Genomic DNA, 23,336 nt, shown 5'->3' with positions numbered 1-23,336 from the left:
GCCTTGTTCGATCAATTTTCATTTAGGTCAACTCTTTGTCAAAAGTGGACTTTTACCTCGATAAAAGTTTTGTAATCGTCTCTACTTAGACGCGTCACTTCGCGCCAACTGTGTACACAAAAACCGGCTGATCGCCGAGAACAATCTTTGTCGCACGCGGGACCGAGGATAATGTAAATTGAAATGTTTCTATTCCTCGTTGTATTTTCGTATGACGCATTATTGAAAACAAGAGCTCGCTTGGTTTCATTTTCATTGTCATCGGTTTGAACTTTCTCGAATCGAGACAAAACCGTTGATTTTTAGAACAAAATCGTCTACTCTATTCGTTAAGAGTCTCCGTGCGGACCCGAAGTTGCGACCTTTATCGAGGAGTTACCGAACGAGTTCGTGTTTGGACTCGTTATCGTCGAGGGAAGCTCACCGATTCGGTAATACCGAAACAAGTACGGTACTTGCTCGTTAAGAGCTCGATTTGATCTACGTGATAAGAGCTCGGCGCTTTCCCTACCATTTCTGATTCACTGTTGCCCCGCTAAGGCGAGGACAAGATAGAATTAGAGCGAGTCAGAGGGACTGAAAGCGAGCGAGAAACGGTACGAGACAGACGAAGCATTGATGCTTCGTCTCGCTTCGTCTTTCAGACACCCGATATTCTGTCCCTCGCGTGCGCAACGGGCGTGGGAGCTTACACAAAAAAGGCTCACAGACACAGGGCGCTCGCGCGGCCACCCAGCGATCAGTAGCCAACGGGAAGAACGCGTGTTAGGTTAAATCATCTACACATTGAAAAATAAAATCTGTACATTCTTTATTTTATTTTTATCACAGCCCTTGTTACAAAATTGTATATAAATTTCTGGGTAAAAGAAAGCTTGAGAATGCGCATGGCTAGTAGTTGCTTGTACTTCCTCCCCTTTCTCCTAAAGTAATAACAGTATATTATTATGCACTGTAGTATATTGTTTTACGAATATGAATCGAAGAAATGGTAGATAATGAACTTATACCGACAGAGTTTCGAGACAGCCGGTTTTGTAAATATTGTTCTTACATACTGTGCTGTACTCTAGCATAGTATATAGATTTTGTATATTTGTTATTATAACTTCGTGAAAGTAATTGTCGATAGATTGGAAACCGAATCCGAATACGATTATTGTTGTTTTATTTCATACGTGGGTAAAAATAATCCGTGTGGGTTCGTGTTTGGGCTCAGTTTGGTTGAAAAAATCTCTACCAACCATTAATAACGTTGTCACGAAGGTATAATGAAACGCATAAATTTGTACGTTGCGTTAGAAGATAAAATGAAATGCTTCGTCTTAAAATCGAGAATAATCGTATTTGTATACATTCATCGTTCCGCACTATCGAACAGTGTTTATATCATATCGCGTACGATACAAGACTTACCTCGCATCGACTTCAAAAATTCCTTCGAAAGCTTCGTACCCCTCAGCCATGAATCACTCATATTTCGTGTCCCTGTAAAAAAGATCGAAATTCTATTCGTTTAGCCGGTAATACTCGAGATCTACGCGTATACGAATAAAGATTCTTTCGCATCGTACCTTCGGTGATTTCTCTTATTGCCGATCTATTCGTTCATTATGTTCGTCTTTCCAGGAAATACTCTTGTAAAATTGCAATCGTTTGTTGAACGAATCGGGGCTCCTGTGTCGCATATTTTTTTAAAACATCGAAAGCTTTTTCCAATTCTTTACTTCGTACGTCTTCCTGTAAACTTGTTCGTCTTTCTTCCCCCTCTTCGTGGGTTTCTTCTTTAAGATCCGTATTTACTTGCATTCTCCGTTGTTGTTGTTCCGTGGCAACTTCTTGGTTTTCATCGTCGACCAAAGTTTTCGTGGGTATAACCTGCCACGCCAGGCCGGTTACATTCATGTTGTACATATCCTCGCATTGAATGTCCTCTTGTTCTTCTTCTTCAATTTTGCAAGCAAAGGTTGCTGGGAAGTCTTTACCGATCAGCACATTAGCGCTTCCCTTTCCACCAATGTTATGCACTAGGCGGATGTCGTGACGAATCTTGAACTTTGCTAGCCATCCCATACTAGCTTTAAATCCTTTTGTTCCTGCAAAGTGCCTCGACATTTTCTGCGCCTGCTTTTGCAGTAATCGGTCGGAGACTGGGTCTCCCAATGCTTTTCGTTCTATGAACCACTTGTAAAGCTGATTTTCCAATTCTTCGTTCTGCGGTCTCCGTAGCTTCTTCTTTGTTCGGGTCAGGGCACCCTGGTTACCGAGGCGGTGCAACGTTAATGTGTTTCGTTGAATGCGACGAACGGTCGTGGAATGAATCGAATATTCGCGTGTTATTTGGCTTACAGTCGTACCACTGTCCAATTTTCGCACGATATCCAGCTTCTGCTGTATGGTAAGCGCGGTTTTTTTATTCATCATGTTGCCCTCCATTTCTTTCCGCTGCCGTGCACAATACTCCGAACGCGTGAAAGAAGTCGTTGGTCTCGATTGTCTTGTGGATTCTGTAGAGGTCGAGAAACGACTGCCGACGATTCTCTCGAACAACGATTTTTCTCGTTGAGTACTGATCGTTGGCTGTTCGTACGAGCGACCTATGACGCGAAGTACCCAGTCGATCTCGTAACGAAATGTGCGGAGCCTTTCCTGTGTAAGCGCCGTCGTCCAACGCGCACACCCTTCGCGCATGCCGGTTGCGCACGTCGGTCGCGCATGCGAAGGACGGAGTATCGGGTGTCCGAAAGACGGAGCGAGAGAGAGAATCGATGCTTCCTCCGTCTCGTACCGTTTCACGCTCGCTTTCAGTTCCTCCGACTCGCTCTCGTTCCATCTCGATCTCTCCTACGACGAGAAAGAAGCGAGAAACGACCGCTTGGTAAACATGTTTCCTCTACGTTCAAAGCTCGCGGCATAGGACCGATTAACGAATAAATACCATCTACCGAAAGGTATACAAATTTTGTACAAATATTACGTTAATTGTTTGTATTATTAAGATAAAATAAATCGTAAGTTACTGTGCTCGCACTCATAACGAAAGTAGTCGTGGAAGGAAAGGTAAATATTCTCTTATAACGTAATTACGAATATTGATCGTATTGTTTGTAAGAATGTGCGTACTGGGTTTCTTATTACGCAATATTTATATTAAAAGATTTATTTACTCGAACGATCGATCTCACTTTGTAAGTTACGATGCGCGTTAATTTCTAAATCGGTTTGCTCTTCGTTCCAAGGAAGAACAAGAGTAACGTTACAGATCTGAAAGGAGAATTGAGTTCAATATTCGATAATAGATCTCTCAACTACCTTACTATTTTCTACTACTTTGAACACTTTGGGTAAATATTTTGATTTATAAATTTATAGATCGAAAACGTTTTAATTAAAGGTGCACCGCTTGTTACGACCATCGTGAATTACGAATCGTTTGATAAAAGTTTGATAAATTTTCGTTAACGAATGACTCAGACTGTGTGCGATAAATTGGTCGAAGTTGGCATCTGGAAATCAAAGTCCCGTCAGTCGTAGGTAAATCTCTCTGCAAGACAAATATCGTCATTTAACATCTGGAATTCAGATATCTCCGCTCTTTCCTGCACGAGAACATTACGGTCCTAATATTTCCAGTTTGGTCGTTCGTTGGAACTGCGTGTACAGTCATGGAAGTGTGCATAAATTGGTTATTGCAATTTCAATAAATCATTGTCGGCCCAATTCGCGGATCTCATCACTCGGACATCCAGCACTAACGTGTACATCGTTAAAGCGATAGTCGATGAATGTCATTATTTTCCGGTAATAAATCGTTTTAACGGAGCGTTTAATTCGTACTCTACGGTGTTACTTTCCTAAAGACGAAGTACTTTACAAACAAATCATAAATTATTTCACAACGACCGATGGACTACGTAAATTAATAAATTTTCTTTCATTCTATCGAAAGTACATATTTCATTTCCTTATTTATATTTTTTAAACACGGAAGAGAAGTAGGTACACCGAAGTTTAAATCGGTAAAAGAATATTCCCACGCGCAACCTTGGAAGTAATGTTTTGATTCGTTGACTGTTCGATGAACCGACACAAATTCAATCCGCGATACGATAATCTCTGTCTCTCTTGTGAAAAACGATATAAAATGCCAACAACTCGATATACATTGTTTAGAATTTTTTCGTAAACTCGAAAACCGTACACATCGATTTACCGATCGTTTTCAATATCACGATTAATGCACAGACGACTTACAAAACAAGCAAGATCAAGGGTCTCGGTGAGCAGTATATTCATGAAATAATAATATCGACGAACTTTGTTCGTTTCAAACCGAAAAACTGCCGCTGAAATAGTCCCTTAATCGGTTCACTCCGTGATACGATAACTCGTAGTCTCGTTTGTGTACCGTAATATAAAATTTCAACAAGTTCGATATATATTTTTCAAAATTCGTTCGTAAACTCAAAAACCGTGTGCATCGATTCACTAATCGTTTTCGATATCACAAATGATACCCAGACTCTACTTTCGAAACACGATCAACGTTGTTGACCGTTCGAAACCGAAAGACGTCGCTGAAATAGCCTTCCGATTTTTCTGAACATCCCTGGTAACACCGTAATCGAATTACGATCTCAAAGCTCTATCTTGCATCCCACGTATCGTCAGTCCCACCTGTTCTCTGGTCGAGGGTACGAGGGGGAGGGGCCGTAGATTCGTAATCCATCCACGAGGAAAAAGGCAGGACTTGGCCGCGATCGATTTCGTTCCGCCCGCATGACTCATCCACAGAAGCGAAGGTTCTTCCTCGTGTGGAACCTTTCCTGGCCAAGGTCTTTTCTAACCGCAACAATGAGAGAGGAGAAGAGAAGTCCTCCGGATTGTGTACGCGTATACGGGGTCTCGTGGCCTGGCGGTCAACGTAGCTCCAAGAAAGTAGAAGATAAACGTACTTACATATGTACACTGCTGACGAAAAGTTTCCGGCCACTTCGATATATGTGAATGATTCGTGAATTAATTGAAAGTGGAGCTACAATTTTGCATACTTGTTAACGTCTATTCATAGGTAGATGTAGTCAACGTAGCTCCAAGAAAGTAGAAGAAAAACGTACTTACATATGTACACTGCTGACGAAAAGTTTCCGGCCACTTCGATATATGTGAATGATTCGTGAATTAATGAAAATGGAGCTACAATTTTGCATATTTCTCAACGTCTAATCATAGGTAGATGTAGTCAACGTAGCTCCAAGAAAGTAGAAGAAAAACGTACTTACATATGTACACTGCTGACGAAAAGTTTCCGGCCACTTCGATATATGTGAATGATTCGTGAATTAATGAAAATGGAGCTACAATTTTGCATATTTCTCAACGTCTAATCATAGGTAGATGTAGTCAACGTAGCTCCAAGAAAGTAGAAGAAAAACGTACTTACATATGTACACTGCTGACGAAAAGTTTCCGGCCACTTCGATATATGTGAATGATTCGTGAATTAATGAAAATGGAGCTACAATTTTGCATATTTCTCAACGTCTAATCATAGGTAGATGTAGTCAACGTAGCTCCAAGAAAGTAGAAGAAAAACGTACTTACATATGTACACTGCTGACGAAAAGTTTCCAGCCACTTCGATATATGTGAATGATTCGTGAATTAATGAAAATGGAGCTACAATTTTGCATGCTTCTTTTGCATGCGATGCAATCATAGGTAGATGTAGTATAATACCAAAAATTATAAGAATTATAATTATGTCGTTATTAGTATCAATAGTATAAAAACAGCGTTAAAGAATCTATTCGTCAAAGAATGAGCCTTTAGATTGTTTTAATGTACCAATTAATCTAGGGATTCTATCGACTGAGTTTGTTATTGTTGTTTGAGAAATATCTTCCTAAACACTCTGTAACATTTCCCAAAGTTCTTGTTTGGACCTTGGCAACTATTGTCTAATCCTTCTGTTCAGGTGATCCTAAAGCAATTGGGATAATATTCCTTTCTCTACTTTTTCTTAAACAAATCCTTTGCAAAGTTTGGACGTGCGTTTTGGATTCTGCTGTAGCACAAATCCTTGCCCAATTAGACGTAATCCAGACGCAATTGCGTGGGGTTTTAATATTCCTTTAGAACATTCCTTCCTCGATGTACCGTCTATAAGAACAAAGTCACCTGTTCTTTTAGCTGAGAAACATCCCCAAACTTGAGTCGAGCCACCACCGTGTTTTATTGTGGGTTTTAAACACGGTGGCAACATTTCTTCTGTAGCAGTACAGCGAATAGTATGAACCAAATATTTGAAACTTTGATTCGTCGGTCCAGAGGACTTTACTTCAGTCTTCTGATTACCAAAGTAATCTATTTCCAATAGTCTATTTCCAAAATGACTTTATTTCCAAATTTTTTTTAAATTACTCAATCATTAACGGTGACTTTGCGTACAATATTCATCGATAATTATCAAAATAGACAATTAACGGTACTCCATAAAATAATCCTAATTAGGGTTTGTGGGATCCCCGGATGGCACAAATAGGTATCAAAAGAAAGAGAAATCTTATAGGTCAAATTATTATAACTTTCAGCTGGGTTAAAGTGCATTAATTGAAGAAAAGGAAGATGGTCGAATATTTTCCGCCGACAGTGTTGGTATAATTAATACGCGAGAGAACCAAGTGCGGTGTGTTTCGAACGTTTTCAGTCCAAAACCTTGTAATTTCGCCACTTCTTCGAGCGCTAACAATCCCTTTGCGTGTAATTACACATTGTCTTTATTTTTGAAACTTCGAGTAAATGTACTTATTAAATATAAATGCAAAGAAGATTTAATTTTTATTCAAAATTTTAAACTAGACTAAATCCCATAATTTTGTTAGTTTTCCGAATTTTGACAGTGCCTTTGCCATTATTCGAAATGTCAAAAAAATGTAAGAAACAAATCGATATTTAAATAATTTCATATTAGAAAGATATCGAGCCGCGCTTGTACGATGATTTATCTTTACCGTGTCTTTGAGAATTTTTCGCGTGTAAAGTATTATGCAAATGCTCCATAATGCACGTCATACATCGATATTTATTTACGATAAAAATGATTTAAAAATTAAAAGCCGAGAATTTTACAATTTTTCCTTCATTTCGATGGCGTCGCTCTTTTTTAGTCAAAAAAAAAAAAAAAAAAAATGCACTGGAACAATGTTCGAAGAAAGGTAAGTTTTAGTATCGAAGACTCGTTGCAACTAGACTATACAGAAGCACATTTTTCAAAGAAAAGTTACCCTAAATAGTAATCGTTCTAGATATAAATCCTCTGATCATCTTCCTGCAAAGCGATTTAAAAAGTTTAGTCTATTCGTAAACGGAGAGTAAAGAAATCCTCCTAGACAGACAGTGAACCAAAATGATTATTTCAAAGTGAGCGAAATTCTTTGCGCAAGGACGAGTCAATTAACTTGCATCGAATGTTACTCAGTCCTAGTAACGTGTCCCACATTCAAATATATTGGTTTAAAAATAAGTTGCAATCTCAACGTCCCACTGATATTGTCTACTTTTCGAGCACATTAACAGCCGAGACTCTTGCAACCTTTCCTCGATTTCAAGAGCATTGATTTTCTTCGAACGAGCAAAATTGCGCGACAATTTTCGATCGATTCTCAATAAAAATTCCCGATAAAATGGCCGAAACAATGCTCGAAGAAAGACAAGTTTTACCATCGAAGAGTCACGGCACCCGGAGTACAACTTCGAAGCACACATTTCGTGGAAGAAGGTTCAAGAAGTCGTTCAATAAATTATTCTTACGGGACTTGCACGACACGAGCCAAGACTCGTTTACCATCTAACCCGAATAGATACTGCCGCGAAAGAATTGCGAAAGAGCGAGCAGTACGGGCGAAGATACGCAGGGCCTGCATTATCAAACAAATTTACGCACGGTGCGAAGCTCCCTCCCACACCGAGTACGTAATTTCTTAACCGCGTCACGCGAATCCATCATGCCGAATAAAATTATTACTTCCGCGTTTTAAAGTTTCCCTCCCATTTTCCTAATAACGTTGAACACCGTCCACGTTTCGTGCCGTCTGGAAACGACAAATTGTACAATATTCTGGATAAGGATGCTTTCGGTGCTGATAAAGAATCAACCAGATGCGAAAATGTAACTCCTTAACGAACCGCATCTCGAATTACGAATCTCGAACGATCGATTAACCTTTTCCGTGGTTTCTAAAGTACGATCGAACGGAGTGAAAAAAAGAAGTACGCAAACACTCGAAATACGTGCGAAAGGTGTGTACAAAATTAAAAATCGAAAGGAACATTCTTTTCGATCGATTCCTTTTTATTATACTGTAATTATTTACATTACATTTACAACACCAAATGCAATATACAAGAGTCCATGTGAGTTGGCTCACTTATTCATACTTTGGTATACTGTGTGTATTACGCGTCAATTTTTATATTCTTCGCTACTCTTAAAAAGTTGTATAATCTTGATTATACTTATATTACTTGTACGACTTGTATTACAATTTTAATAACATTGCGATTCTTGTTTACATTTCAACAATGGAGATAGCTCGCATTTTATCAATATTTCTGATCGAACCGTTCGATCGAAAAACTGTCAAAGTTAAAGAACTCATATTTTGATATATTTAAAAAAAACAGTTTTCCGCGCTCGATGAACTCTAGAAAGTGCTCGAAACACAGCAGGTATAGGGTATTCTTTTTATTCTCGATCCCAATGTGTATTTTTATGCACGTTGCGCATTCTATTTGACGTATTCGAAGATAGTTAATTTCGAACACAGTTCTTCGACTCGTGGTTTCAATTCCGGGCGATCGTTGCATCGATCTTTGAATATTTTCGGTCTCCGACGATCGTGCGACAATAAAGTATTTTGGTCACGCGTAGCGCGATACGGTTCGCGCGATGTTGTTAAATTTCCCGATAGGGTTTCCAAGATACCGCGGCGATTTCGCGAGCTCCGTTTCTTCGGTTTTACACAGCCAGCGAGGAGGTTCTTCCGCAAACACGAGGATCGGCTGCGGATTGCTGCACGTCCGCGGCAAAAAACCCTCGCAGCGCAAAGTTCATCGCGGCGACGAAAAAGTAGATTGCTGGGATGCTCGACGGAATTGAAGAGACACTTAATTAATGTTGTCGGTGTTTCTCGCGTAGAGATTCGAAAGTTTATACGGAACGGCGAGCTTACGATTCGTCGTCACCCCGGACGAGATATGGAAATTCGGGATATTAATTAGGCGCAACAGAGCCGCGCGCTGTAGCGTCCGCGCTACCTACTTTCCGGATCAATTACGGATTTTACGCGGCATGAATAAAGTATGAGAAGCGCGAACGAAGAAACGTAACGAATAGTGTCAATGAGATGGAAAGACGGATAAAGGGGCGAGAATAGAGAGAGAGAGAGAGAGAGAAAGCGAAACAAGCGAGCGACTCCGGAAGAAATAAAAGCGAGGGAAGCGGCTGGATTATGAACACCGCCCCGAGAGGTCGCAAATGACGCGGCTCGTAGACGAGTCCATCGAAATAAAACGAGGAATCGAGTGTAAGCGATCCGGGAAAAATCGGATAAGGGAACGAGAGGGGGATCAAAGAGACCGAGACGAGAGCATTAATGGAACTTAAGAACTAAGTTTGTACGGACAAATGTTGAAACGAAACGATCAAATTCGAGAGAGTGGCCCGCCTAAGTGGACGAACATCGGGGGATGCTGAATTAAGACGAGAAAACGGAAAGGAATACGGTAGAATTTTATTCTAATTATCTGACAGGGAGACTCGAAATACATTTCTCGAGCGTCGAGCTTTATTCGTTCGAGTCGAATAAAATTTGAAAATAAAAATTTTGAATTTAACGTCTTTTTCTACATTGCGTGTCCTCTTTAATAATATCGCGCTATTTCGACGATAGTTACTCTGTAAATTGTTCGAAGATAAAGTAGGTAAAGTAGGTCGAAAAGATTTACGTTTAACTGTTGCTCGAAGGATTACAATATTTGTTTAAAAGTATATAGCGCACGATCGCGAAACAACGGTAACACTCGTCGATCGTGGTTAGTAACTTTTGAGCTTAGAATCCGGATTTTCGATAAGTACCGCGTATCTTTTCGACACATCGAGGAATATAATTTTATCTTGAACGCGAGATAACGGTACTTTTACGCCTTCAACCATCGAAGAACTTTTTCCACGACCGTAAACGCATTTTCGTGGTTTTTGTCGTCGGTGTTCACTTCTTGGGCGTTATTTAAAATATATTGGACAATATTATTCAGCAACGTGTCCGACAGTTATCATTTTTATCCCGTGTCTTCTCCGTGTGCATGTGAATAAAGAACACGAAGAAAACCGAGAATACGCCCGTAAGGAAGACACGTTTGCGCGAAGATGAAAGAAGAGAGTAAATTAAGAAGATTGCAAAACGAAATATTGGGAAACGAAGCACCGTATCGTGACACGAAAACGTGGGACGGCTGTGAAAGATAAATTTCGCGCGCACGAAGAAGACTACGACGCGGCGAAAGAAACGAAGAAAGTACACCGGGAAGACGAAGCAAAGGAAAATGCTGACGATACGAAAAGATAAAAGACACGGAGAAGATAAATACCGTGAAGACGAAACGTAGAAAGCGTACAAAGGAAGAAGATGGCGCGAGGATGGTGGAAGAAAGGTGAAAATAAATCAACAAGATAAAGCGGAAGGGAGCGTTTGAGAGAATTGAGAAAAAGACAGCGACGAGATAAGGCAGTAAAAGGATAATTACATATAAAGAAGATAAAATGTAGAAGACGTAAGAGGAAACAAGAAGAAGAAGAACGCGAGGGAAGCGAGGATGAAAATAAAGTATCGGCGAGGAGCAAGCAGGCCACGAGAACGAAGGAGAGCAAAAGAAAGGGATGGGAAGGAAAGGGGCAAGAGCACAATTGTGATAAACAAATCAAGGATGCCGTAAAAGGGAGACAGCAGAGGAGGAAGCAGAAGATAAACGCGACGAAGTGAAATTCGAAAATAAAAACACGACACGGGGAATGCTGAGAGTGGGAGCGCAGAAGAGTATGCGAGGACGGGAAGCGAGACGAAAAAATCAGATCGAAGCAATTAAGACGCGATAGGAAATCCTAGAATTTTTTTTAAGAGAAACCACCAGTAGATCGAACGAATCGACGGAGAAAAGGAAATACGGAGAACGGGGTCGCAAAAATATACAAGATGTCGAAGTGTTCCAATCTTTTGGAGCGCGATTTCGTTAGTTAGACGTGCGCGTTACAGCTAGTAAAATTATATATATATATATTTTATAAACTTATGTAGATGAACAAACAAATCCTGTTTGTATATGTTAGTTCTCTCTGTGTGTACGAAAGTATTCCAAATAGTAGATCGATTCGTAAATAGGGAAGAAACACGAACTGAGACGGTTAATTTGTAAGAGTAACGAAATTTGTTTGCACAAAACGCATTAACTTGCGTCGAGTGTTCTCGGCGGTGTGTCTCGTCTGGACGTGTATCGGCGTAAAACTAAGTTCCAATCTCAACGTCCATAGATATTGTCCACTTTTTGGGCGTTGAACCGTTACATTTCAGCGTCGAGTTGCATTTTAAATCTCGATGAAACCAGTTGCGTCTGAAATCAATTACGGTCGCGCTTTAACGCGGATAAAATAATTACATAAAACCGGAGTAACTCGTCGAGGGTGTTGGTTCGCATCTTAAGCTGCCATTTTCACGGATAATTAATCACGTTCCAACATTATCGATATCGACTCGATACGTCGAGAGTCGATTCGAGAGGCTAGCTCGGTCACCTCAAGTATCTCGTTTCTTTCGCCGATAGGAAAAAAATTCGAAAGAAAAACACTATTTATTTGGAAGGGGCAAATATTACGACGAGCAAACAATTTTTTCTCACGGTCATATTCCTCGAGGCTGCAAGGTCATCGATATTTGTTTCAACGGGTCGGTATATTTTTATCATTCTGGCGTAATAGTCGAGGTCAAGACCGATCCAACGAATTATAATCTATAATAGCACGACCTTTGTGCAATCGTGAGTACAAGAAATCCGGAAATGTATGGGAGTAGTAATTAACGAGATAACGACGGTAGAGAGATTAGAGAAATTTATTTTAACAAATGCTCAAAATTGTGTTCGTCGTCTTTGATGTATTTCTAGAGGGAAATTAGCGAATATTGACCTCTAACAAGGCTTTTTTATACACATGTATCGATTCGTTAAAAGTTTAACTCTATTGTATCAAAAGAACGTTATTTACATGTAAATAAACAACGTCCAATCAATATTTTCTTCTTTCTAAAATGGTTCCTACAAGGATCGAAACATTCACCAAATATATATATATATATACGCATGTATTTCTAAAATGACGCGATTCAAACAATACGACTTTTGAGTTATCGACATCAACCGCGGTCAAAACTCTTCTATTAATCGCTTACAGTCCACTAACTTAACTTAGGAATATGTTACTCCTGTAACGTTCCAACGTTTCAAATGAAATCGTATCACCTTGTATAAAATTGATACATCGTCGTTGGTGGCTTGAATCGAATAGCAACCATGTCGACGAAAATTACACACGATCGTTGTTTCTTAGAGTCTACTCTTTCCGCTAATAGTATTCGTTTGATAAATAATTTCCTGCCAAGCTTGCAAATATAATTCCTCATCTTTTCGAAAAACTCGTCATTTTTAGTTGCACCGCTATGGAAATATTTGACTCGACTCTGGATGCACAGAGTTGTCCTTTCGAACTACGTTTCTTTAACTACTCCATTCACCAGGCCCTTAAAAAGAAAATTGTCATCTAATATCAAAGTAACGCGCGACAGGAAGCTAGCGGCTCTTCGGTGCGTAGATCGCGCGCACCCCAAACGAAAGGGTGGGGAGACGAAACGCGAAGGAGAAACAGAGAGAGAGAGAGAGAGAGAGAGAGAGAGAGAGAGAGAGAGAGAGAGAGAGGGAGAAACGAAAGGACGTCGAGACGCGGGAGACGCGGTTCTTCGAAATCAGATACGCAGGAAACGAAGATCGTAGGGTGAAGAGACGCTGCGCTCGGGTGGAGGAGAGAATGACATACGAAAATTGCGAAATCCCCTAGACGCTCAATTAGCGGGTAACAGTATCCAAGGGTGGGTTTTCCCATTACTCGTGGGTTGTACCGGGAGGTTCAGGGACGACTCCAGGGGACGCAAGGCTCGGGGCGATGGACAGCAATTGCGCGAGCACGCGTGTGCGCCGCGAAAATGGTCGGTTCGGTTGGTCGATGCTGCAGGGGGCGGAAAAGCCAAGAGAGAGGGAGGATATCGCGTCGTTACGTTCGTTTCGAGCATCGCGCTTATGATAACGTTTATTTACATCGTGCTCGAGTCGCTGAGCCGTGATTGAAACTGAACACTCGTGACACGCTCGGAGGAGGAAATCGTTCGACGCACGCCGGGGAAGTTACAGTGAGTCACAGCTTTGTTTGTACGAAACGAACATACATCGCGAGTCAAAGCTACGTATCGTTTGCCCGGTACAAGTACCTGGTTCAACGTTGTCGTCCGAACAAATCTTCTTCCATATTTTTTATTTACTTTTACACGTGGAATTGCTCGTCACGAAACACCCTCTGTACACGAACGTACGATGTGTTTCGCGCATTCTGTCCACTTGAATATGTACATATATTTTCGGCATTTCAAAAAATACGCGAGAATGTTACCAAAGTTGTAGGATTATCGTCAACAGGAACGTATCGTTGGTATTTACGCGAAAATGTTGGGAAAGTTGTAGGATTTAAGGAAATACAATATACGGCACGAATGGCTTTTTTATAGGTAGAAGCATAGAGGAGGTATAGTGAATAAGTCAATGGGAGCAAAAGACTGTTCATTCATCAAGGCTCGGCTATTCACGCGGATCTTGCATCCCAATAGTAGAAAGATTCCTATTCTTGGTTAGGCGTTACTCACGCCGCAAGTACTTCCCTACTCCTTCGTGGTAGAGATACAGAGGTCAATTTTGTTCTTTTTTTTAACGAAACGTCGAATTTTGTATACTCGATTTCAATACAATGGCGTACTCTGAATATAAAGGTACCAAGAAGGTACATTTCACTTAAATTTTACCGATTCTGAAATATTCGACATTATTCATCCTATTACTTTTATCACGAAACTGTAAAAAGTTTACAACATTGTATCGATGCACATGGGTAATACTTCGAACATGCTTTACGTTTTGCTGTACTTTTATACTCAAAATACGACATTGTTTTAGAATTGAGTATAGAAAATTGAATATTCTAGTTAAAAAACAAAATCGACGTTTATATTTTCTCTACGCTTCCATCTATAAAGAAAACCATTCGTATCGTATTGTGTTCTTTTTTCAATCCTACAAGTTTTCTAATTAACATTTTTCCGTATTGTTTGAAATAACGAAGATATTCAAGTGATCACACCGTACATAAGAATGAAAAATAATTTATAAAAGATAATTTATAAAGCGTGTAAAAAATAATGATTACTAAATACGTGAAAATATTGTACAAGCTTCGTGCGAACAAATTTTTTTCCATATTTTTTATTTATATTTACACGACGAATTTTTTCCTTTTTATTTGGAACGCATGTCCTGGAATACCCTGTATATACAAACATGTATAAAAATAACAGCAACCAGTATACGTACGCGCGGAATATTTTTTATTTCCGTGTTTGATACCAGATGTTCGATCATTTTTTACCTTTGATTGAATGTCTTTTGGGTCGAATGAAATATTCATCGAAGTTTACCGAAATAATGTTACGTCGATTCGTTCAGCTTTTATTTTACACGGTTATTCGATGATCTGTAATTTCAGAAGAGAACCGCATTCAGGTCGGTCGAATCGTTGAAGTTCTGAAATATACGCATGCTCTACGCACTTTGCTCTTATGGCCTAATAAAATAGACCCCTCGGACGTTTAGAGATTACTATTACGGTAAGTCCTCGAATTATGTGGTCTCGAGTTACTTGGATCCGTAGATACAGGGTTGTGCTCTCGGTACACATATTTTCTACTCGCGTAAATATTTAGACATTACACGAGATTTGATTTTCTTCGAGAATTTTTGTTTTCATAAAGAAGTAAATACACGTACCCGTTACATTTTTAAAAACACGTATCTGAACTCTGAGAGATTTTTAAAATTAACAAGAAGGGTTTACCACCATCGTGTTATTGATTCAATCGAGGTTTGGAGCACCGATTTTGTTACCCTGTCTACAAACATGTACTATTATAAGATCGGATATTCAATTTTTTTTTTAACAATACGTATTTACGATTAAAGTTTCGATATTTCTTGAAGAACAATCGAATAGACAATGGTAAAAAAATCTCGACGTAGCTCGAGAGTTCCGTATCAGACTGTGGCGCGACAGGTCCGGGTTCTATTCTCCGTAGATGCATTTTATTTTATTCTTTTTCTTTCGTTCGAATATGCAAAATAGTTCGATCTGGTAGTCTTTTCTTATCGATACAATTTTTAATTTATGTATCACGTGTAGAAATACAAAAATAATATTTATTATCATGTATACGAACGAAGATATAAATCATTACGAACGAAAATTCATTTTCTTTTCGATATAGAGAAAAACCAGGTACCATCTATTTAGAACAACGAAAAACAAATGTTCGCGTAATGAATCAACCTTTTTACCAAATGTTTTTCTGTGCTACGCTTGGTTTGCTTTTATGAGAAATACCACTCTCGTATATAACTATAAGTATTAGTTTTGAATTTGGATAAACGAAAAATAAAGACATTTTTTCATACGAAATTGTAAAATTTAAAACTAACGGTAAATAAAAGTATTTTCATGAAAATATATCTTTTCGTAATATTTTTAATACTTACAATTAAAGTATTTTGTGTATATAAACAGTGAAAAGAGAAAAACGAATAAAAATACAGTCAGTCACAGTCAGACGTGTAATTTTTAAGCTACGCTACACTTGCAGAGTTGTATCATCGATTCAATTGTTCTTTAAGAAGTATCGAAATTTTGATGGTAAATATCTCGAAAAATATCGAGTAAAAAATCACAAACATCGATGTCTTGTATTTTTCAAACAAATTCGAGATCAGTAAAACGAAAGCTAGCCACTGTCGTTCTTTCCAGAGGAAAGTGTAGTCGTTATGTTCCCTTGGTAAAATCAAAGGAATTGCAATCACGTTTTTATCCATTAACTTGGAAACTTCTCGTTAATTTCCGTATAATTTTTTCCTCTCGTATCCTAACTGATATTCTTTCCTCTCAGATTCGAAGAAGGAAATTACACGAGGACTAATTTTAATATGGTACACGAAACAATAACCTTTTCGTACTGCACTAATTCACTTTCTTTCCATACAGAATTCGTTTTCTTCGCGAAAAGAATAACCTCCCCTAATTTCACACCGATTATAACGTATTTCCATTTCATCGATACCTCGACTACAGAGAGTAATCGGTTTGGTGCAAAACGACACACTTATTAAATTCTCGTTCAAAATGTTCGATAACGTGTATCGTCGTTTTCACTCGGTTACTCCATTACGTAAACGGGCTCTTCATGGTATTACGTCTCTTCTTATCCTAAACCATGAACCAACCGTCGAAAATTCATTCTCTCGAAAAACAAGTTACCTCAAATCCGGTATCGTTCTCGAAACGACTCAAAATATAAACTACAAATTATACTTGAATTGTTTTCGTGTTTGCGATTTCGACGAAATTGAGATCCGCGATTCCATCTAATTCGCGACAAAGATCAATTTTCTCGCCGAAGAAGATTCCCAAATATTTTCCACAGATCGAAATATTAGGTTGTTCGATAAGTTTTGTCGTTCGATATAACTCATCGAATAGTATTACATTGAACAGTACTGTTCGATAAGTTTCATCGAACGACAAACTTATCGAGCTTATCGAATAAGTTATAAATTATAAGTTATAAATTCGATAAAACTTATCGAATAGTGCTACATTGAACAGTACTGTTCGATAAGTCTTATCGAACGACAAACTTATCGAGCTCATCGAATAAGTTATAAATTATAAGTTATAAATTCGATAAAACTTATCGAATAGTGCTACATTGAACAGTACTGTTCAGTAAGTTTTATCGAAACTTATCGAGCTTATCGAACAGTACTGTTCAATGTAGTACTGTTCACTGAGTTTTATTTAACGACAAAACTTATCGAACAACCCAATAAGCGCATAGGTGCCCGTGGACGATAACAGGGAACGCTGCGTGAAAATCTGAAACCGATTAACGCGAACGAAGTGTCGTGTCGCGTTTGGTTTTCGAAAGTTTTCGAAACCAGCGAAAAGGTGAAAATCGAAACGGAAACCACGATCAGGGTTGATTCGACAGGGTGCGCGAGGGTTGTGTTTGAGAATCGAAGAGACGCGACAGCGAACGTGGATGAATCGCGGGCCTCGGTTTCGCGTTAATCGGGTAAAAGTGGCCGTAACGAAGGTTCGCAGGTGCGAGGAGAAAGCGTAATCAATCTTGCGTAAGAGCGACGCGCGTCGTTAAGGGTGATTTTTACGCGGTCGCGCGGAGAAACCTTCGACCGAATTGATCGTCGACGATAAGCAAAGCGTGGATCGGAACAACACGGTGAGAATCTCGCGGTCGTGTTGCCCCGCTACCGTGAAAACGGGACGATTGATCCGGCCGCGGAGGCCGGAAGACGTCTTAATTGAAACGACGCCAACGGCGCGGAAGAAATCTCCATCGATCATCGCGGTCGGAGCGACTTTTCGCGCTTGTGGCTCGATCGTCGATCAATTTCCGCGACGCTCTCTCCCTGTGTGCTCTTCTGTCCGCGACACCTCCGATAAATATCGCCCGAAGCGTCGCGGAAAATACCCACCCCGTTTGCTGGAACGACCCGGTTGTGTGCGAGTTTGTTCATTCATGTACGAAACGCGTACGCGCGTCCCTGGTAAAAAGTCAATAGCTTGTTTAGCAGCCGGTGCCCGATGAAAGTCAAGTGCTCGACATTCAGTTCCTCGATGGTAACTAGACGCTCGGAACCCCCGATGCTATCCGCTACTCGAATTCGATTTACCGTCACCCGATTCTTTTCCTTTTAACGTTCAACCGGATATTTGGTATTCGCGAGCGCCACGCCGCCTCGTGTGCTCTCCGCGTGCTCTCCGCTCCGCGCCGCGCCTTTATATCGCGGAACGATTTATGCTTTCGACGGAACTGCCTTCTACGAAAGTTCCGCGCGATCGACACGGCACGGTCCCGGTGTGCGTTATTGTTTCGGCGGAACGACGCGACGGAACTAAAATATTTGCTCGAGTTCGCTCGATTTGCGATAAAGGTGACTCGCAACAAGGTGTATGCACATTCCACCGCGGTACGAGCAGAAATACTCCCGGTAATATTTATCGATTTCAATCGATCGTGCGCGATTTCGAAAACGACGAAACTGTACGCGTGCACTCGAAGAACCGTGTTCTATTACCTTTTTAACACCGGGTTTCTTTCGCGGAAGATTCTGCGGATTTCTGAAAACAAATTTGGGAGAACATTTTAGAACCGTACAATTTTTAACCGAACATTATTCACTACCAAAACAGGGGTCGAGAATTAATCGTAACGGAGCACGTTCGTTCAAGATGAATAGAATAGAATAGTCATCGTAATGAGATACGATGGTTCGTTTTTATTTCGAATAAATTGACAAGCAATGAACGTTTGCAATCGTATTTGTTCTACGAGTAGAACAATTAATGATGTACAGATGAGTTATGCAAGGCTGGAAAGTGAAATATTTTCGAAATTGTTCGAAATTTTCGAAAAAGCTTCGGACGATGGTCGAATGGTTTTAAGGGGTCATTGTGTCGTTTCTCGGATTGTTTTTTGCTTCGATTTACTAACTTTATAAATTTATAACGTGTACATAACTAGAATTTATAACACGTACCATTATGGAACCAAAATTTCAGTCCAAGATTGGAGAAATGTTTAGATGTCAACGGTCATCATTTCGAACAGAAATTGTAATAAGTAATACGGAGAATTCTATTGGTAATTACACATTTTGTTAGATTATTGCTTTTCATTTGAAATACTTTACATCAGGATATTTGTAATTAACGTAATCGTATATAAAATGGTACAGATTTATCCGACTCGTTAATCTCTAAAAAGCAAAGTTGCAATTGTTCGTTCGAGTAACATTTTGCAAATATTTTAATTAAAATATTTTCTAAGATAATGGATTTCCGCTATAAATAGCTTTAAGGCTTTTCTTATAAAGAATAACTTGAAAATATGGGGTTCGTTTACAAAAATTCTAGCCGTATCGAAGAATGTCCTTCTCGAAGTTGTTCGATCTTTGTTCGAAACCTTTTTAGATTTAACGAACCGTTTGGACAAATATCAGCTTCCAGTCTTCGGTGATTCACCGTGTATAATTAAGAAAATGAAATACACAAAGGGAAACAACGTTTAGAAGAACTCTATGATAAGAAAACGATATAGGACAAGGTAGAATCATTTCGAACACAGGGTATTTACAACCAACCCTTCTTTTTACTTCCTACGTAAGAAAAACTATTATTCGTTGTATTATTCCGATAGTTGAAGATTAAAAAATATCAGCAATCCGTATATCTCGTAGAATAATTGATTGCTCGATAAAACGAATCTCAGAATTGAAGCTTTTGGTTACAATACGACTGCGATAAAATACAACAGGTAAGAGCGAGAACGCGTTTAGCGTTGTTAGGTGTTGAAAAGAGAGTGAAGCTTTTAAATTCGTTTCTTCTGGTAGCCACCGTAGCTTTCTTTTTCGGTAGTTGGAAGGAAAAGGGAAAGCTATTATTATGCATAGAATAGAAAATTCCTCGTTAATTCCATTGAAACTGGTACGAAAGTTTGTCACGGAAAAGCTGTGCCGCATGAGCGTTGTCCAGGTTTATTAAGCCGCGTTACACCGAAATCGTGTTTTCAACGTACATGTCGTGTTGTACGAGGGTTACGCGTATCTCGCAAAGCAATTGATAAAACCCGCGTAATTATTTGCAGCAGGGGTCGAAACGGTTTCGAAACTTTTTTAATAAGTACCATTTGAACAGTTTAAATGGAACTTTTTTTTAGAAAAAAAAAGTGGAACTTTTTTATAGATAAGAACGGATAAATTAAAGTTCCACGAATACAAAAATACTGATTCGAATAGCATTTGTAAAAGATGCGAGTAAAAATTCTTCCGTAACGAAAAGAGAAATTCTATTCGTCGATTCTGAAACAAAAATTGTCAATTTTTACAGATTTACGTTCCAGCGAACACTGAATATCGTTCGATGACTTGCCAACGAATGTAAACACAACGCTTACAATTCAATGCAGAATACAGAGTAACTGGAATATCTGCAATACCATGTACATTGAATTAGAAAAACTTTATTTAGTTATCGCTTCCGAGTTTCATTTCCTGTTCGATGTGTCGTACGAAACTGTTAATTACTTGGAATAATACCGTGTATAATACGATATTATACAGTCGAATAAAGCCACCGTACTGGTAACTATGCTCTATGAATACGGTATGGCAGTTTTATTTATTTTATAAAACTTTTTCTAATAAAAGTTCCGAAACAACTGTTTCCATGGAACTTTTGGTATACAAATTCCGAACTATCCGTTCCGGGGGAACAGTTTTTAAAAAAGTTCCTAATGACAAAAATGTATGCTCGTAAAAATACCACGAGAGACGGATATTGTTTCAAACGAACGTAAGTTCCGTTCGAGTTTTTTTTAAAAACAAAGGTCGCCTTTCGGTTCTCGATGTCAGACTTTTGTTTCTGAGATTGGAATCGGAAACAATGTTTCAAACAGTTCCCAATGACAAATGTGTTTGTCCGTAATAATAGCACGAGAACGCGTATCTTTTGAACGAACGTGAGTTCCGTTCGAATTTGTAAAAACAAAGGTTTATTCGATTTTCTTTATCAGAATTTTATTCCCAAGATTAGTGTTACAAAAGTTCAGATTATAATACTTGGTTCGTTACTAGGTTGTTCGATAAGTTTCGTCGCTTTTTCCATTGTAAAAAAAAATACTACGACACTTCAACTTTGAATAACTGTAAATATACGAACGAGTCGACAAGTCTACGCGAAACTTTACACACGTTCATCAAACGGTAGTACCATCTTTAGAAGAATAAAACGACCAACCAAATAACTCCATTTCTTATCGAATGACGAAACTTATCGAGCAACCTATCATAATACGCAAGGATCTCGCGTGTCTGGTAATACAGTGATTTAACTTTATGCGAATGACAAAGTGTCGTGTGCTTTTCTCGACTCTCTGCTCGTAAGTGACTGTAGAAAACTGAAAAAGAAAACAATGGGCAAATCGTTGACTCTGCAGCTGACGATCCTTTTTGACAAAACAAACGCAGTTCCCAAAACCTAACACAAACCGTTCGACGCTAATACACGACACTACCTGTGTAACCGTTGCATTTATTCCAACAACGTTTAAAAGAGTTTCTAACGACGAAAATTTGTCCGTAATAATAACACGAGATTGCTTATTAAATTTCGTTCGACTTTGTAAAAACGAAGGTTGTCTTCAATTTTCTAATACTAGGTTGTTCAATCATTGTTGTCGTTGGATAAAACTTACCGAACGGTACAGTATTAGTTCGATAAAACTTATCGAAGAAGCTATTGTATATCAGAATTTTATTCGCGAGATTCGAATTTCGTCTCGTTTAATACGCGTTATCCTCGATACACAGTGCAGAGAGAAATGTCTGGCCCTTCCGAGTAGAGGGTGGCGGCAGCAGGGGACGGAATATCATCCGAAACACACCAAGGGGTGACTAGAAGCTTATCGCGATAGGCGTACCGCCGCCAGGACGCGAATCCCCGGGGACGTTTCTTGGGACGGAAAATAAAATGAAAAGGTTGATTCCGTTGGAAGGAAAAAGAATGTCATCGAACCGCTCGACCTTTGTTCCGTTTCGTCGATAGCGATCAATTTATGGCTTTACAAAGAAGCGTAATTTCGTTACTCGGTCTTTCGGACTTTTAACGTACGTGCCGTATCGCGCGTACGCAGTTGGCGACTAAACGATCGCGCGTCTTCAAATTATTACGCAATCTTTCGTAACGGAACCAGATTACTATATTCGATAATATCGATCACGCTCGATAGGTCGTACGTACGTAGGTATAAATGTTCGTTTTAGAGGAAATATATGAAAAAATAGTATTCTTTAATGGTATAAATGTTCGTTCTAAAGAAAGTATATGAAAAAATACTATTATTCTTTAATGGTATAAATGTTCGTTCTAAAGAAAGTATATGGAAAAATACTATTCTTTAATGGTATAAATGTTCGTTCTGAAGAAAGTATATGAATAAATACTATTCTTTAATGGTATAAATGTTCGTTCTGAAGAAAGTATATGAATAAATACTATTCTTTAATGGTATAAATGTTCGTTCTAAAGAAAGTATATGAAAAATACTATTCTTTAATGGTATAAATGTTCGTTCTAAAGAAAGTATATGAAAAAATACTATTCTTTAATGGTATAAATGTTCGTTCTAAAGAAAGTATATGAAAAAATACTATTCTTTAATGGTATAAATGCTCGTTCTGAAGAAAGTATATGAAATAATACTATTTTTTTATAAACATCGATCGCATTCGATACGGTGAGTAGAAGTATTGTGAAACGCAGGCAAAAATATTATTTCGTAAATATTTATCCCACTCGATGTGGTGAACGAAAGTAGAAATATTTGTCGCGGAAGAAAATGTTCTACAAAGAAGAAGTAGTCAAACGACCGTGGAAATTTCTCTCGAAGAAAACGATTCAATTCGTGGAAAGTAAAGAACAGTTTATCGTTAACAAAAAACAATATCAAGCGCACGTGTATTCGTTCGTATAGTTTATTCACAGTAACGAGTGCGATCAATGACCGTTAAATTTATCGTATTACAAAACGAAGATCGCGTATAAACTTCGAGAAGTATCTCGCAGTCTAGACTTAGCTTCGATTGATGTCTATTTTCAAAATGGAGATGCCATCTTCGGTGCAAATAATTTAATTTATCTTTCGGAAAATTCTCCGCAAACTATCTTATCTTTCGCAATAGTCCAAAGCACGTGTCTCTCCTCGATACTTATATTTTAATCTTTAACTATTGGAATAATACAACGAATAATAGTTTTCCTCGCGTCGAGAGTAAAAACAAGAGGGTAG

The 23,336-nt window shown here is 38.9% G+C and overlaps 2 protein-coding genes across 7 annotated transcripts in view; one reads left to right on the top strand and one right to left on the bottom strand.

Moving 5' to 3' along the window:
• The window catches only part of Wge (BAH domain and coiled-coil containing protein winged eye), a 445,841-nt gene that overhangs the window by 216,893 nt on the left and 205,612 nt on the right, over positions 1-23,336 (top strand). The gene's annotated exons all lie outside the window — the stretch shown is intronic.
• LOC143147920 (uncharacterized) lies at positions 795-3,416 on the bottom strand. The gene is made up of 7 exons (XM_076313659.1): positions 3,411-3,416; positions 3,186-3,264; positions 3,021-3,071; positions 2,898-2,941; positions 1,575-2,844; positions 1,417-1,488; positions 795-923 (listed from the first exon to the last, which is right to left on the bottom strand). Exons 1-5 carry the CDS (start codon positions 3,414-3,416, stop codon positions 1,612-1,614), a joined length of 1,413 nt encoding a protein of 470 aa, XP_076169774.1. The 3' UTR covers positions 795-923; positions 1,417-1,488; positions 1,575-1,611.

The sequence above is a fragment of the Ptiloglossa arizonensis genome, chromosome 6 (assembly GCF_051014685.1).
Source record: "Ptiloglossa arizonensis isolate GNS036 chromosome 6, iyPtiAriz1_principal, whole genome shotgun sequence".
In the NCBI taxonomy this organism is placed as follows: domain Eukaryota; kingdom Metazoa; phylum Arthropoda; class Insecta; order Hymenoptera; family Colletidae; genus Ptiloglossa; species Ptiloglossa arizonensis.
Note: the sequence above shows the minus strand (reverse complement) of the source record. Positions and strands in the feature narration are given on the sequence as shown.